The 15,359-nt window shown below is 35.4% G+C and overlaps 1 protein-coding gene across 1 annotated transcript in view; it reads left to right on the top strand.

Annotated features, from left to right (window-relative positions):
- The first annotated feature begins 789 nt into the window (after window positions 1–789).
- LOC147883063 (uncharacterized) overlaps window positions 790–15,359 on the top strand; it is a 30,076-nt gene continuing 15,506 nt past the window's right edge. The window contains exons 1-10 of the mRNA XM_087399238.1: window positions 790–873; window positions 974–1,039; window positions 1,185–1,253; window positions 1,361–1,423; window positions 1,517–1,573; window positions 1,672–1,758; window positions 1,876–1,941; window positions 2,060–2,137; window positions 2,220–2,282; window positions 2,378–2,451. Of these exons, the coding sequence (XP_087255364.1) occupies window positions 1,191–1,253; window positions 1,361–1,423; window positions 1,517–1,573; window positions 1,672–1,758; window positions 1,876–1,941; window positions 2,060–2,137; window positions 2,220–2,282; window positions 2,378–2,451 (551 nt within the window). The 5' untranslated portion in view covers window positions 790–873; window positions 974–1,039; window positions 1,185–1,190. The remainder of the gene's footprint in view (window positions 874–973; window positions 1,040–1,184; window positions 1,254–1,360; window positions 1,424–1,516; window positions 1,574–1,671; window positions 1,759–1,875; window positions 1,942–2,059; window positions 2,138–2,219; window positions 2,283–2,377; window positions 2,452–15,359) is intronic.

Genomic DNA, 15,359 nt, shown 5'->3' with positions numbered 1-15,359 from the left:
TAATTTATGGCATGCGTGTAGATCCATTTGGAGAATGCATGTGGCTGACTTTATGGCACGTATGTTATGCACTTAGAGAAAGAAGGTGGCTGAATTTCTGGCATTTATGTTTTTGCATTTGGATGTAAGAGGGGGGGCTGAATTTATGGCATGTATGTTTTTGCATTTAGATATGAGAGAGGGGGCTGAATATACGGCATGTATGTTTTTTATATAGGGAAAATGCCTATGGGAGATGAATCAAAGGATGTGTCCTTCAAAGAGAACAAGGAGCATCTCTCTTTGCAAAATAAATCTCAAGTTTTTGTTCCTCCAATCTCAGGGGCAAGTTTTACACCTACATATGATGAGGTGTTTAAACCACCCAAAATGATCTGTAGGGATAAGAACAAGCTATATGGGAAAGAGCTCCTAGAAAAGTGCTTTAGAGACCAGCATTCTCTATTGTTAGAAAACTACCATCATGTACGAAGGCGGTTCGAGGGAATAGAGACTGTTATAGATCTACGGCATAAAAAGGAAGAACAACAACATATTAAAGGCATCATTCATGAGCATCATCATGATATAGTGCCTCTAAAGTTTAGTGGAGTTGAATATAGCTGGAGAGAGGAAGATATATACAAGTGGTGGATCTCCTCAAAGCACTCTAGCAGGAAATACTCGAAGAAGAGGACCTTTGTAAATAATGTGAGTTGGCCTTTCAATTATGTGATATTTTATAAAACTGTATATTTGTAATATAGATATGATCTAGTCAATGTATTCTATTGTGTTTCAAAGGATGAAACGAGCAAAGTTCAAAGAAATCAGGAGCTTGAAGCAACTAGTCCTTGTATTGACAAGTCTCCACATAATTCAATTTCAAAGAAGGTATGTTCAATACATTTAATGGTTCTCTAGCATGAAGTAAAAATTTGTATTTATTTGCATAATTTGTGCCACTTCTTACTTGGATTATTTAACTCTTTAGCAGTCTATTGGAGATTCTATTTCTATTAGAGAGGAATTTCATGAACAAGGATATTCAACATCTCAGGTTGTTGACGCATTTGAAAGATATGTTTTTTCAAGAAAAATTAAGAATATCGTATACCAATTGAACTAAGTTCTCATTCCTTTGGATTTCAAAATGATCTATAAGAGATTAATAAAATTTTGTATGTCTATTTGAAACTTTTTAGAGATATATGGAGCCTCAAGCAACTACTCCTTGTATTGACGAGTCTCCACGTAATCCAATTTCAGAGAAGGTATGTTTATATTAATACCTTGAATGGTTCTCTACTTTTAGTAAAAAATTATACTTTTTCGTGTAATTTATGTGACATCTTACTTGGATTATTTAATTCATTGGCAGTCTATTGGAAATTCAGTTTCTATTGGAGGAGAATTTAATGGACAAGGATGTCCAACATCTGAGGTTGTTAAAGCATTTCCAATAAAAGATATCTTTCTAATTTTATAAAGAATACAAAATGTTTTCTTTAATAAAATCATATGTTCTTTTGTGTAGATAGATAAGTTCATGGCAAAGAGATTCGAAGGGTTTAAGTATTATCACTCTGATCAGGTGTGTAAGTTTCAATCATGAGTTGTCTTCTATTTTGAAAAACTATTATTAACCATTCAGTTATTCACAATTCATCTATCTTGAATATTTTATGTCAGGATTCTTATGGTAAAACGAATGCTGATATGAATGAGATGACATTTTCTAAGATGCTTCATGGTGACATCACTACAAATGAAGATAAGGTATGAATTGCCTTTATCTTTTAGATATGCTTATGATTGAAGCTATTTTCTTTGATTCAATTGTGATCAGCATCTTCTTTTTAGACAAGTTTTAATTTAATTTTGTCATATTTTTAGGATCCAATATCAAATGTGATTGATTCTACGAATGAAATGTCTAGAAAAAGTGAACGAAAGAGAAAGGTAAAAGTTTTCATTTATGCAATACCCTTTAAAAGTAAAGCAAGTACTTTGTATGCTTGTATTCTTTACATAATTCTTTCCAATGGCATTAACACTACTTGTTGTTTATCATTCATAGGTGAGTGAAAAAATGAGAGATCACTTAGAACAGAAGACCGTGCAAAAAAGTGATAAATCCCAAGGAAAGAGATGCAAGGTATTCTTATATTCAGAATTTATTTTCTATGATTTGAAGTCTTTATACCTTGATTTTAATCTCAATTTTTTATTTGAATTAGAACTTAAAAGATATTCAAGGTACAGACATGGAGGAGACTACGATTTCAAGCGAGTATAAAAGAGTATGTAACAGCCTTTTACATTAGGCTTGATTATTTAAATCATTTGCTTCGAATTTGTTAATATATTGTCACTTGTTTTGTTATTATGCCCTCAGGTGAATGACATTTCAGAGGAAAATATGGAGACGATACTTTTGAAATACATGGGAGTCCACACAATTCATGATATGTACTTTTCCTTAAAAAGTACATATGTGAAGCTTAAAAAGATGGACAGTAGCTTCAAACAGTACTCTACAAACATCAAGAAACCAGCCAGTAACATTATGATAAGGGACATTGTGCATTGGATTATTGAAAGTCAAAAAGTTAGATTCATGGAAAAATCTGATGTGCTTAGTTTAGGAGATATAGAGATTTTGATATGACATTTAGCTTGATTCAAATAAGTCTTCAGAGATGTTATGTAGAGCTCTTTTAGCTCTCTTTGGTTGTCTTATATTTCTTATAGTAGAATTTTTTTGCTTTTTCTTTTGAATATTGTAATAACGAATGGACTTTTTACCTTCTTATTATTTGTAGAAATATTAAAGAGAACTCCATAATCTTTTTGATGGTTTTGTTGAATCTTAGTGTGGATAATGTGAGTTAAGGTAATTATAGTAACAATTGCTTATTGCTCTAGGTACTTTAAAAGTTCAAATTGCTACGTATAAAAATGTGAAACATGAGTGCTTCATTTCTTAAATGATATAATTTAGACAAAATCACTTATTTCGCGTTCTCCCTATATAGGGAAATAGAAGATTCTCAATATTGTTTACTAGTTCATAACCAGGAAGTTTGCAAACTATGAAAAATGGGGCATTTCCCAGTTTGTCTTACAAAGAAAAAGAGGATTCTCTATATCATTTACTAGACTATAACTAGGAAGTGTGCAAACTAGGGAAAATGGAACATTTCCTAGTTAGACTATGTAGGGAATTACTAATGAATTTCGCTATCTAGGATCATTTTCCTATATGGTGAAATTCTCTAATGATTCCCTGCATTGACTTGCATAGGGAATTTTTGATTGATTCCCTAGATAAGGTAACTAAGAAGTGTTCCATTTTCTCTAGTTTGCACTCTTACTAGTTATGTTCATTTCAAACTACTAAATGATATAGAGAATCCTCTTCTTTGCCTATACAGAGAACGTCTCAAAGTTCCTTGTGTTCCTCTTCTCCACGTACCTGGCTTCATGCCTTAACCGTTTTGAACATATATTTGGCATCGTGTATTCTACATTTGAAAGTGCTGTGGAGCCTCTAAGCTGTTGCAGCTCTTGGTCAACTTTGTCTTTCTTTGTCCCACTATGTATGTTCTCAAAATTAACGGGATTTTCAAAATTTTAACTATAACATGTGAAGCACAGTTTATCTTGTAGCTGTGGGCATCGCGGGCAAGTTATGAGTGCGCATTTGAATGTTCTAGCTATTAGGACACCTCGGTTATATGATTGGCTATTTACAAGTCTACTATGCCTTCTCAATTACATGATTAGTTCATTTATGTTGATGCCGGTTGATGTAGTGTTGGCACTAGAACACGGGCACATAACACTTTAGCTTTCGTGATAATGCGAGTTCCATGTCTATAGAGCAAGTGTGGGTACAGCTTTGCATTATGGGATAAGCACTAGCCTGTATTTCATTCTACTTGTGCACCACTTGGCCATGGTTATCACAAGGAACTTCTAGCCGTTCACTATATAGGAAAAACCTCACAAACTAGGAAAAAGGAGGAAATTTCCTAGATATAACTAGGCATTTTGGTATGTATATCTGAGAAAACTCCTTCCCTAGATAAAATACATACCTTTATCTAGGATAAGAGGTTGTCATCTAGGAAATTAGATGAGTGTGTTACATTTCTATATAAGAAATTGATACCTCTATCTAGGAAAAATATAAAATGCATACCTCTATCTAGGAAAAGAGGTTGTCATCTAGGAAATTAGATGAGTGTGTTACATTTCTATATAGAAAATCGATATTTCTATATAGCAAATCAATACCTCCATCTAGGAAAAAGAGGTTTTCACCTAAGAAATAAGACGTATGTGTTGCATTCCTATATAGGAAATCTCATTCTCTAGTTAAGATATATACCTCTATCTAGGAAAAGGCATGGTCACCTAGGAAGTTAGAAGAGTGTGTTATATTATTCCTATATATATATATAAGGAAAAGTTCTTTTATGTAAGAGATTAATTAGACAACATGGCACATAAAAAAGCAAATGTGAATTGGATTCTATATATATTAGTCTTTATCTAGGAAATTAGCATCTGAGAATGTATCTTCTCCTATGCATGGTATAATAAGTCATTAATATTATAGTTGTTGCAGTCTACTAGAGGAAATGAATTGTTTATTATCTATGAAATAAGCAAAAACATTACATTCTAAATGTTAAAGAGCTTTTATAATTTTCAAAATGATCATGAAATGTTTTTGAACTAGAATATTTTACAATATACATAAGAATCTTATATTAATTAAATTACATGATAATTATCTTCATTCTATCTTTTAAATACTACTTTATTTATTATATACATCTAACAAACATTTAGAGAATTTAAAATCAGATCGATTTAATTCTAAGGACAATACTCGAATTGCCAAATGTATAATGATGAAAATAGAATATAATGTGCAATGATAAAAATACAGTGTGCAATGTAATTTAATATTTAAATGAAAATGTCAATTAACAATACAATGCAATTAACATTCAAACCCTAAACCTTCAACCCTAAACCTGAACCTTGAACCCTAAACCCTAAACCCTAGATCTCAAACCCTAAAACCATAATTCCTAAACCCTAAACCCTAAATCCCAAACCTTAAACCCTAAACCATAATTCCAAAACCCAAAACCTTATCCCTAAACCCTAAATGTTAAACCCTTAACCCTAAATCCTAAACCCTAAACCCCAAACCCTAAACCCTAATTTTTAAACCCTAAACCCTAGATCCTAAAAACTAAACCCTCATGCAATTACATCCTTTGCAAGTAAACCCTAAACGCTTAACCCTAAACCCTAAATCCTAAATCCTAAAAACTAAACCCTAAACCCTAAACCCTAAAACCCTAAACTCTCATGCAGCTAATCCTTTGCAAGGGCATTAAAACATAGCATCCACATGCTAAAATGGGCATTCTTGTTCCTCGGTGGCACATTCGGTATTCGATGCACCTAAGACTTTGCAAAACATTAAAACCAATTAGTTTAAGACTTGTGCAGAATGTAGGGCCAATCCGATGGTGGGACATATGGATCGATGTCCTTGTCCAATGTGTATTTTTCCTTCACATACGTATTCAAATCCACATGTGGAATGGGGCAAATTGCCTTCCCTAGAGCACAAACAGTACCAGATGCAACTGACTCTTTGCAAGGACATTAAAACCACTTGTTTTAAGTCCCGTGCAAATTTTGGTGCTAATTCAACAGTGCGGTATACGGATGTCGGTGTCTGTTGCTTATTTTTCCTTCATATACATAGCATCCACATGCGAATATGAGCATTCTTGTTCCCCGATGTCACATCCAACATCTAATGCACCTTACACTTTGCAAGGACATTAAAAAAACTTTTTTTAAGACCCTTGCAAAGTTTGGTGCTGATTTGATGGTGGGATATACGTGTGGAATGGGGCAAATTGCCTTCCCTAGAGCACAAACAGTACCAGATGCAACTAACTCTTTGCAAGGACATTAAAACCACTTGTTTTAAGTCCTGTGCAAATTTTGGTGCTGATTCAACAGTGCGGTATACGGATGTCGGTGTCTGTTGCTTATTTTTCCTTCATATACATAGCATCCACATGTGAATATGAGCATTCTTGTTCCCCGATGTCACATCCAACATCTAATGCACCTTACACTTTGCAAGGACATTAAAAAAACTTTTTTTAAGACCCTTGCAAAGTTTGGTGCTGATCCGATGGTGGGATATACGGATGTCGATGTCCCTTGTGCATTTTTCCTTCTTATCATGTAGCATCCACATGTGAATATGGGCATTCTTGTTCCTCGGTGGCATATCCGACATTCGATGAACTTGAGAGTTTGCAAGGACATAAACAAAATTTAGTTTGAGAATTGTGTAAATGTTAGTGTTGATCCGATGGTGGGACATATGGATGTCCTTGTCTGTTGTGTAATTTTCCTTGACATACATAAGATTTGCATGTGGATGTGGACAAACTGCCTTCTTAGTAGCACATATAGTACCACATGCACCTAATCCTTGGCAAGGACATTAAAAACACTTGTTTTAAGACCCTTGCAAAGTTTGGTGCTTATCCAACAATGGGATATTCGGAGGCACATTTCCAGTGCACATTCTTCCTTCACATACATAGCATCCATATGCAAATATGGGCATTCTTGCTCCTCGGTGTCACATCCAGCATCTGATGCACCTTACACTTTGCAAGGACATTAAAGCAACTTGTTTAAAGTCCCTTACAAAGTTTGGTTCTGATCCTAGTTCTGATTCAACGATGGGATACACGGATATTGGTGTCTATTGCACATTTTTCCTTCATATCGTGTGAATATCTGCCTTCTTATTCCCTGGAGGCACATACAGCATTTGATCAACTTGATACTTTGCAAGGACATTAAAACCAAAATTTCCAAGACCCTTGCAAAGTTTGGTTTTGATCCGAAGATGGGAAATACAGATGCAGATGTGTGTTGTGCATTTTTCCTTCACAGACATAGCATCCACATGCAAATATGGGCATTTTTGTTCCCCGGTGTAACATCCGGCATTCGATGCACCTTATACTTTGAAAGGACATTAAAACAACCTATTTCAAGACACTTGAAAAGCTTTATTCTAATACAAGGGTGGGATATACAGATGTCAGTGTTCGTTGCACACTTTTTATTCATATTGCACAACATCCACGTGTGAATATGTATATTCTTGCTCATGGGTGGAACAAACGGCATTCGATGCAAGTGATACTTTGGAAAAACATTAAAAATAATTTTTTAAAGACCCTTGCAAAGTTTGGATCTAATTCGACGGTGGGATATACGGATGCGGATGTCCATTGTATATTTTTCCTTCACATACATAGCATCCACATGCAAATATGGGCATTCTAATTCCACGATGTCACATCCAACATCCAATACACCTTACACTTTGGAAGGACATTAAAACAACTTGTTTTAAAACCCTTGCAAAGTTTGTTGCTGATCTGATGGTGTGGGATACGGATCTTGGCGTCCGTTGCACTTGTTTCCTTCATATACATAGCATCCACATGTGAATATGAGCATTCTTGTTCCCCGGTGCCACATCCAACATCCGATGCACCTTACACTTTGAAAGGACATTGAAACAACTTGTTTTAAGACCCTTGAAAAGTTTGACGGTGGAATATATAGATGTCGGTGTTCGTTGCACATTTTTCCTTCATATCGCGTAGCATCCACATGCGAATACGTGCATTCTTGTTCCCCAGTGTCACATACGGCATCCAATCCACCTGATACTTTGGAAAAGACATTAAAACAAATTTTTTCAAGACCCTTGCAAAGTTTGGTGCTGATGTGATGGTGGGATATATGGATGCGGATGTCCATTGCGCAATTTTCCTTCTTGGTACATAGCATCCATATGCAAATATGGGCATTCTTGTTCCCTGGTGTCACATCTAGCATCTAATGAACCTCACACATTGCAAGGACATTAAAACAACATTTTTTAAGACCCTTGCAAAGCTTGGTGCTGATCCGATGTTGTGGTTTAGAGATCTTGGTGTCCGTTGCACATTTTTCCTTCATATCGTGTAGCATCCACGTGCAAATATGTGCATTCTTGCTACCCGGTGCCACATACGGCATCCATTCCATGTTATACTTTGGAATATATTTTTTAAAACAAAATTAAGACCCTTACAAAGTTTCGAGTAGATGTGACGGTGGGATATACGGATGCGGATGTCCATTGTGCATTTTTCCTTCACATACATAGCATCCACATGCAACTATGGGCATTCTTGTTCCCTGGTGTCACATTTGGCATCCAATGCACCTTATACTTTGCAAGGACATGAAAAAAACTTGTTTTAAGACCCTTACAAAGTTTGGTGCTGATTTGATGGTGTGGTATACAAATCTCGGTATCCGTTGTGCTTGTTTCCTTCATATACATAGCATCCACATGCAAATATGAGAATTCTTGTTCCCCGATGGCACATCCGGCATCCGATGCACCTTACACTTTGCAAGGACATTAAATTTAAAAAAAAAAGACCTTGCAAAGTTTGGAGCTGATCTGACAGTGGGATATATGGATGCGGATGTCCATTGTGCATTTTCCCTCCACATACATAGCATCCACATGCAAATATGGGCATTTTAATTCCCCGATGTCACATCCGGCATCCAATTCACCTTACACTTTTCAAGGAGATTAAAAAAAAAAATTTTAAGACCCTTGCAAAGTTTGTTTTTGATCCGATGGTGTGGTATACGGATCTCAGTGTCCGTTGCACTTGTTTCCTTCAAATACATAGCATCCACATGCGAATATGAGCATTCTTGTTCCCCGGTGGCACATCCGGCATCTAATACACCTTACACTTTGAAAAGACATTTTAAAAAATTATTTTAAGACCCTTGCAAAGTTTAGTTCTGATCCGGCGATGGAATATATGAATGTCAATGTCCATTGCATATTTTTACTTCATATGACATAGCATCCACGTGTGAATATTCGCATTCTTGCTCCCTATACGGCATTTGATCCACTTGATACTTGGGAAGGACATTAAAACAAATTTTTTGAAGACCCTTGAAAATTTTTGTGCTGATCCGACGGAGGAATATACAGATGCGGATGTCCATTGTGCATTTTTCCTTCACATACATAGCATCTACATGCAAATATGGGCATTCTTGTTCCTCGGTCTCACATCCGGCATCGAATGCACCTTACACTTTGCAAGGACATTAAGACAACTTGTTTTAAGACCCTCGCAAAATTTGTTGCTGATCCAATGTTGTGGTATATGGATCTCGGTGTCCGTTGCACTTGTTTCTTTCATATTCATAGCATCCACATGCGAATATGAGCATTCTTGTTTCCCACTGGCACATCCAGCATTCGATGTACCTTACACTTTGCAAGGAAATTAAAACAACTTGTTTTAATACCCTTGCAAAGTTTGGTGCTGATCTAACAGTGGGATATATGGATGTCGGTGTTCGTTGCACATTTTTCCTTCGTATCTCGCGTAGCATCCACGTGCAAATATGTGCATTCTTGCTCTTGGTGGCACATATGACATCCGGTCCAACTAATACTTTGGAAGGACATTAAAACCAATTTTTCTAAGACCCTTACAAAGTTTGGTGTCCCCCGGTGTCACATCTGGCATTCGATGCACCTTACACTTTGCAAGGACATGAAAATAACTTGTTTTAAGACCCTTGACATCATGAGATGTTGACCTCTAATAGATGGGCCACCCTTGTCAACATCATGGGCTGACTGTCAAGCCACAGTTAATGTTGACTATGGTGCTACAAAGAGGCCTACCATGGGGCCATACTTATTGCCCAATGGTTGATCAATGATCAGCACAAGGAACATGAGAGAGTGGGGAGCCTAATCCATTTATATACTTGGCCCCAAGTAAGTTGTAGCAACAGATGTTGCGGTAATGGGTCAACTCCTAACTCATGAGCCCCCATATTAAATCATTCAATATTGTTATCTTATGTTATGTAGATTCAATAGGTCATAGGTGTTGAGTTTTTTTGGGATCAACTAATCTTATAATTATTGTTTCTATATGAAATCGAAGAAGTGAAGCTTGTGGGCTGATTTTAATGGGTGGAGCATGTTTAAAGTTTCTATCGCCACTATTTCGTAAAGCAACATGAATGATTTTAAGGTTACCTTTCCAACATTTTTTGTGCTTGATGTAAATTGTGTCTCCTACATTTTTTTAAAGAACGGGACTTGGTAACTAGCAATGTGGTCATTCAAACCAAGAATGGACTCAGATTTTGATGATATATTCGTGCAAAATGAGAAATAGGATCGATTGCTATGTATACAATATGGTATCTATGTATGGATTGTTGCATAAGCTGTCTCAAAGCTTCAAAGTGAAGGCACTTAAGGCATTTGATAGATGGTCTGTAGAAAAAGATCTATATTTTGTATAAATACCTCCAATTTGTGGGCTATTGAAACATGTTTTATGTCTCTTATGGTTTTTGGAAATTGTGGGAACAAATGTTTACTCTCTTGTGAATCCTGCTACCAATCATGATGTACCTAAAAATTGTGAGAATGTATGGGCTACATTTGCAAGCATCCACTATTGGTTACCAACTAATGCAGAATTGTAGGTAGGTTAATGTGAAACTAGGCTAACCAATAGGCTTTGTCTTTCTTGTGGTCTAGTTGACACCATTGACAAATAGGTTCTAGAGACCATTGAAAAGACATTGGAGATTATATGGTCACCCTGTAATCCCCCATATGAGGAGAGCATGGGGGAGGTGGATGAGGGTAGGATTGGGTTGCCACATGGGAAGCACATTGGTTGTCATGTGGGCAGAAAACAAATATTGAAAAGACAAGAAAAGGGGTTGCCACATGGGCAGCATATACAGTATCATGTAGGCAGCACATCTAGGAAATGACATGGCAAGGTTGGGTCTCCTTGGTGGACAAAAATGTACAAAATATCCACATGTCTATTAGCAATAGTTCACCATATTCTGGAGTGGATTGGAGGCTTGGAACATGGCGTTAGCATCCCAAGATGTTGTATAGGAGTGTACGGAATGCTAGTGCAAGTGTACAGGCAGGTATGGAGGTTTGCAAGAGGCTACAAGGACTTGGAGGTAGAGGTTATAGAAGCTAGAATAGATTCAAAATAGAGGTAGAATACCTGGAGCAAAGAAACAAAGTTTGTTTTGCATGGGATTTTGGCCAGTAATAGAGCTAGAAAAGACTTTGACTAACACCATATAGGGCCTAGGCTAGTGATTGGATTGAGGTGCTAGAACAAATTTAGAATAGAGGAAAAATACCTAGAGCAAAGAAACAACTTATTTTCATGTGATTATTGCTAGTAATGGAGCTAGAAAAGGTGTTTATTGGGACCATGTAGGGCCAAGGCTAGTTGGATTGAGGTGTGACAAGAAGAAAAAAGTAATTTTCTTTATTCGATGTGAATATTTAGTATACCTCATTAACAAGCTAATTACAAGAAATCTTCTTAGATCTCAAATTATTGACGTAATAATCAACTTATTCTATTATCTCAAGTGTAGGATGTCTTTTATAATGTTAATTCAAGATATTGAATCATAAATTAGGATCTAGAAGGCTCATGGGCATGAAAAATGACCTTTTAGGAAATTTTCCATGGTTTTCAAAACAAAAAAAAAGAGCTTACATGGTAGCAGAGGAGGAGCTAAGAATGACCCAAGATTGTCAGAGAGGAGTTTGCTTGCCCACAATGTTGGTGGATATGGATATATATATGCCAAGTGTTTGATGAACATCGAGCTGAAAATGTGCTCTCCTAGCTTGATTGATGTGTTTGCTATCTTATAGAGTTGTTGAGATTGCTTGTGTGCAAATTAAAAGGCCATCAAGGAGCACTCTATAGATCTAGATCGTCCAAATTTAAGATCTCATACCTTGGATGTAGCATACTTGTATGCGATGGTTTGGTATTGACCCTATGTTAGGAGGAAAATGTGTGCTTACATGATGTCAGAGATATTAGTAATGTTCATGCATTATTTTTTATGTATTAGAGTAATATGCTCTTTTGAATGGTTCAACACAAGTCTCTTTGAATGCAGTAAACATTTTTTCACCTTGAAAGCCGTTGGTAGGTATTATACTTACCAATTCTTTGATGGATATGTGGTCCACTTGCAAAAGCTCTAAGACACTTGACAATCTTCTTTTCTACCTATTTGAATTGATGATCCACTAACCTGATGGATGAGGAATGATTGAGGTTGAGGTGTGCATATATAGGTTGCTAGATTGCAAGTCGACTCGAGAAGGGTTATGTTAGCCTATTCAAACTGGGCATAAATGATTATATTTATCTAATATCAATGGTTGGCTTGCTCGAATTGGGACATCTTGAATATTTAATATAGTAATGGTTGCTACTCACTATAGTCAAGCTGCTTGTTTGGGAGCCTATCTATCAGCCAACACCTAGATTGTGATTCATAATTTGTTTTTAAAATTTTTTCCCTCAGTCTTTTGGCATCACTAGGAGTTGAACACAGGCTTGTTGGGCACTATTTTTTGTAGCGGTGAGCTCCTCTCCTTAATGTATGCAGATTTAAATAGTACACATGATCTAGATATCTCATATCCTAGGTCCCTCATATTTCCTCCAAAGTGACATCAAAAGTCATAATGTATCTCACATGAGGACTATTTAAATTCCTCTAGGAAAAAAATATATTTACATTATGGGATTTATAAAATTTGCAAAATTTTACAAAGGGGGTATAAGTAAATACAAAAAATAGGTTACATAGGGGTTTATAAAAGAAGCCTTGAATGCACGTGAACTACATATATTACACTAAGTGAACCCCCTGAGACATATATTGCATGTATCAACAAATATACTCAAAATTATTTAAGATAATATTGTGTTTACTCAAATTTATTTAAGATGATATTTGTATTGATCTATTTGAAGGAGATGCTTTGTGAATCTATGCACATGCAAGATCATGACAACATAGTTGTCGACTCTTCTCACATGGAGAAGGTACTATCTAGCAATTATGTTGTGAATACAAAAGCCGCATAGAAATTAATTTGTGACACAGCTTGAAGCTTTTGTGCTGATTAATTTTTTATCAATAATACTCAGTTTCATTTCATTACATGTATATTCTACAATTGACTATCATTTTGAGAAATGTTTTAGTGCATACGATGTCTTCAATGTTTGGCATTGAATGTTTGTGGAAATTAACTTTTTGATAAATATGCTCAGTTTTTTTCCATTACATGGATTGTACAATTAATTATCATCTTTGGAAGTGTTCTAGTGTATAAGATATCTTCAATGTCTCCATTGCATCATGTCTTCCATTAGCCTTGATTGTGCTTTTATATCCTATGGTTTTGTAATAAGCATGATTTAATGTGCATACGATGTCTTAAATGTTTGGTGTTGAATGTTTGTGGAAATTATTTTTTAATCCAATATGCTTAGTTTTATTCCACTACATGGATTGTATGATTGATTACCATCTTTAGAATTGTTCTAGTGTATAAGATGTCTTCAATCTCTCCATTGGATCATGTCTTCCATTAGCCTTGGTTGTGCTCTTCATATCCTATGATTTTGTAATAAGCAATGATTTAATGTGCATACAATGTCTTCAATGTTTGGTGTTGAATGTTTGTGGCAATTAAATTTTATCAACTATGCTCAATTTTATTCCACTACATGGATTGTATGATTGATTATCATCTTCGAAAGTGTTCTAGTACATAAGATGTCTTGAATCTCTCTATTGCATCATGTCTTCCAGTAGCCTTGGTTGTGCTTTTTGTATCCAGTGGTTTTGTAATAAGCATGATTTAATGTGCATAAGATGTCTTTCAATGTTTGGTGTTGAATGTTTGTGGCAATTGAATTTTTATCAACTATGCTCAATTTTATTCCATGACATGGATTGTATGATTGATTATCCTCTTCGGAGGTGTTCTAGTGTATGATTGATTGTATCATGTCTTCCATTAGTCTTGGTTGTGCTCTTCATATCCTGTAGTTTTGCGTTTTCCATTAGCCTTAATGATTGTGCTTTTCATATTCCATGGTTTTGTAATAAGCATGATTTAATTATTAAACATGCTTAGTTTTATTCCAATGCATGTAGTATATAATCTATTATAAATTTTTAAAGTGTTCTAGTATGTAAGATATCTTCAATTGAGCTTCCTTAATTGGAAAAATTTTATCTGCTGAACAATATATAATACATGAATAGATGCAATATATAAAACAGGAATAAATAAAATAGATAAAACAAGAACTTATAAAAACAAATACCTCTTTTGAACACATAGGAGAAAAAAACAGTCCTACCTCTCTCCTTTGCAACTTTCAAGTCCCCCTATGCACTGCCTGCTGCTTTTTTACTTTGTCCAACATTTCATCCTCGTCATATTCTGGATCCCCAACATCCTCCAAGGAGCTGTCATCTTCCAACCGACTTCCATCAAATAGTTGTTCATTGTCTTGTTTTCCACACGAGGCATGGCCCTCTGCCTGTTGTTCTTTCTTGGTGTCTATGAACACATTTGAAATGTTAGGACTTTCGCATTTCTCATTTTCAATAGCTTCAGCTTGCTTTGTACCAGTCTTCAACTTTTTTGGACATGGCATTTCGGTGTCTTTACCTATTTGTGTAAGGAAAAGAACAATTATTTGAAACCAATTTCAAAAGGCAAATAGATTATTTAAAGGTAGACAATAATTAAAAAAATAGTAGTATTTAAACTTGAAGGAAATATGGCCCTTGAGGGGTCCCCTTTAGGGCCAAGGGACATATTCCAACATAGCCCTTGCCCCTAAAGGGAACCCTTCAAGGGCCATATTTCCATTGGTTGTGTTAGAGTTTAGATGTGATTGGTACTAAATAGTACTAAGTGCTAAGTGCTACTAATAGTGCTGAATACTACTAATACCACCAAGTATCGCTACATACTACTAAATACTACTAATACTAAATAGTACTAAGTGCTAACTAGTGCTAAATACTACTAAATACTACTGATACTAAATAGTACTAAATACTACTAAATACTACAGATACTAAACAGTATTAAGTGCTAAATACTACTAAATACTATTGATACTACTAAATAGTACTAAATGCTAAATAGTACTGAATGCTGAATAGTACTAAATCATGAATAGTACTAAATACTAAATTATAGTTCTAAAAACTAAATAGTACTAAATACTAAATAGTACTAAATCGTACTAAATGCTAGATAGTGCTAAATGGTACTAAATGCTTAGTAGTATTTAGCC

Source organism: Dipteris shenzhenensis, chromosome 28, assembly GCF_047967505.1.
Source record: "Dipteris shenzhenensis isolate YYH24624 ecotype China chromosome 28, Dip_SZ_1.0, whole genome shotgun sequence".
Lineage (NCBI taxonomy): Eukaryota > Viridiplantae > Streptophyta > Polypodiopsida > Gleicheniales > Dipteridaceae > Dipteris > Dipteris shenzhenensis.
Note: the sequence above shows the minus strand (reverse complement) of the source record. Positions and strands in the feature narration are given on the sequence as shown.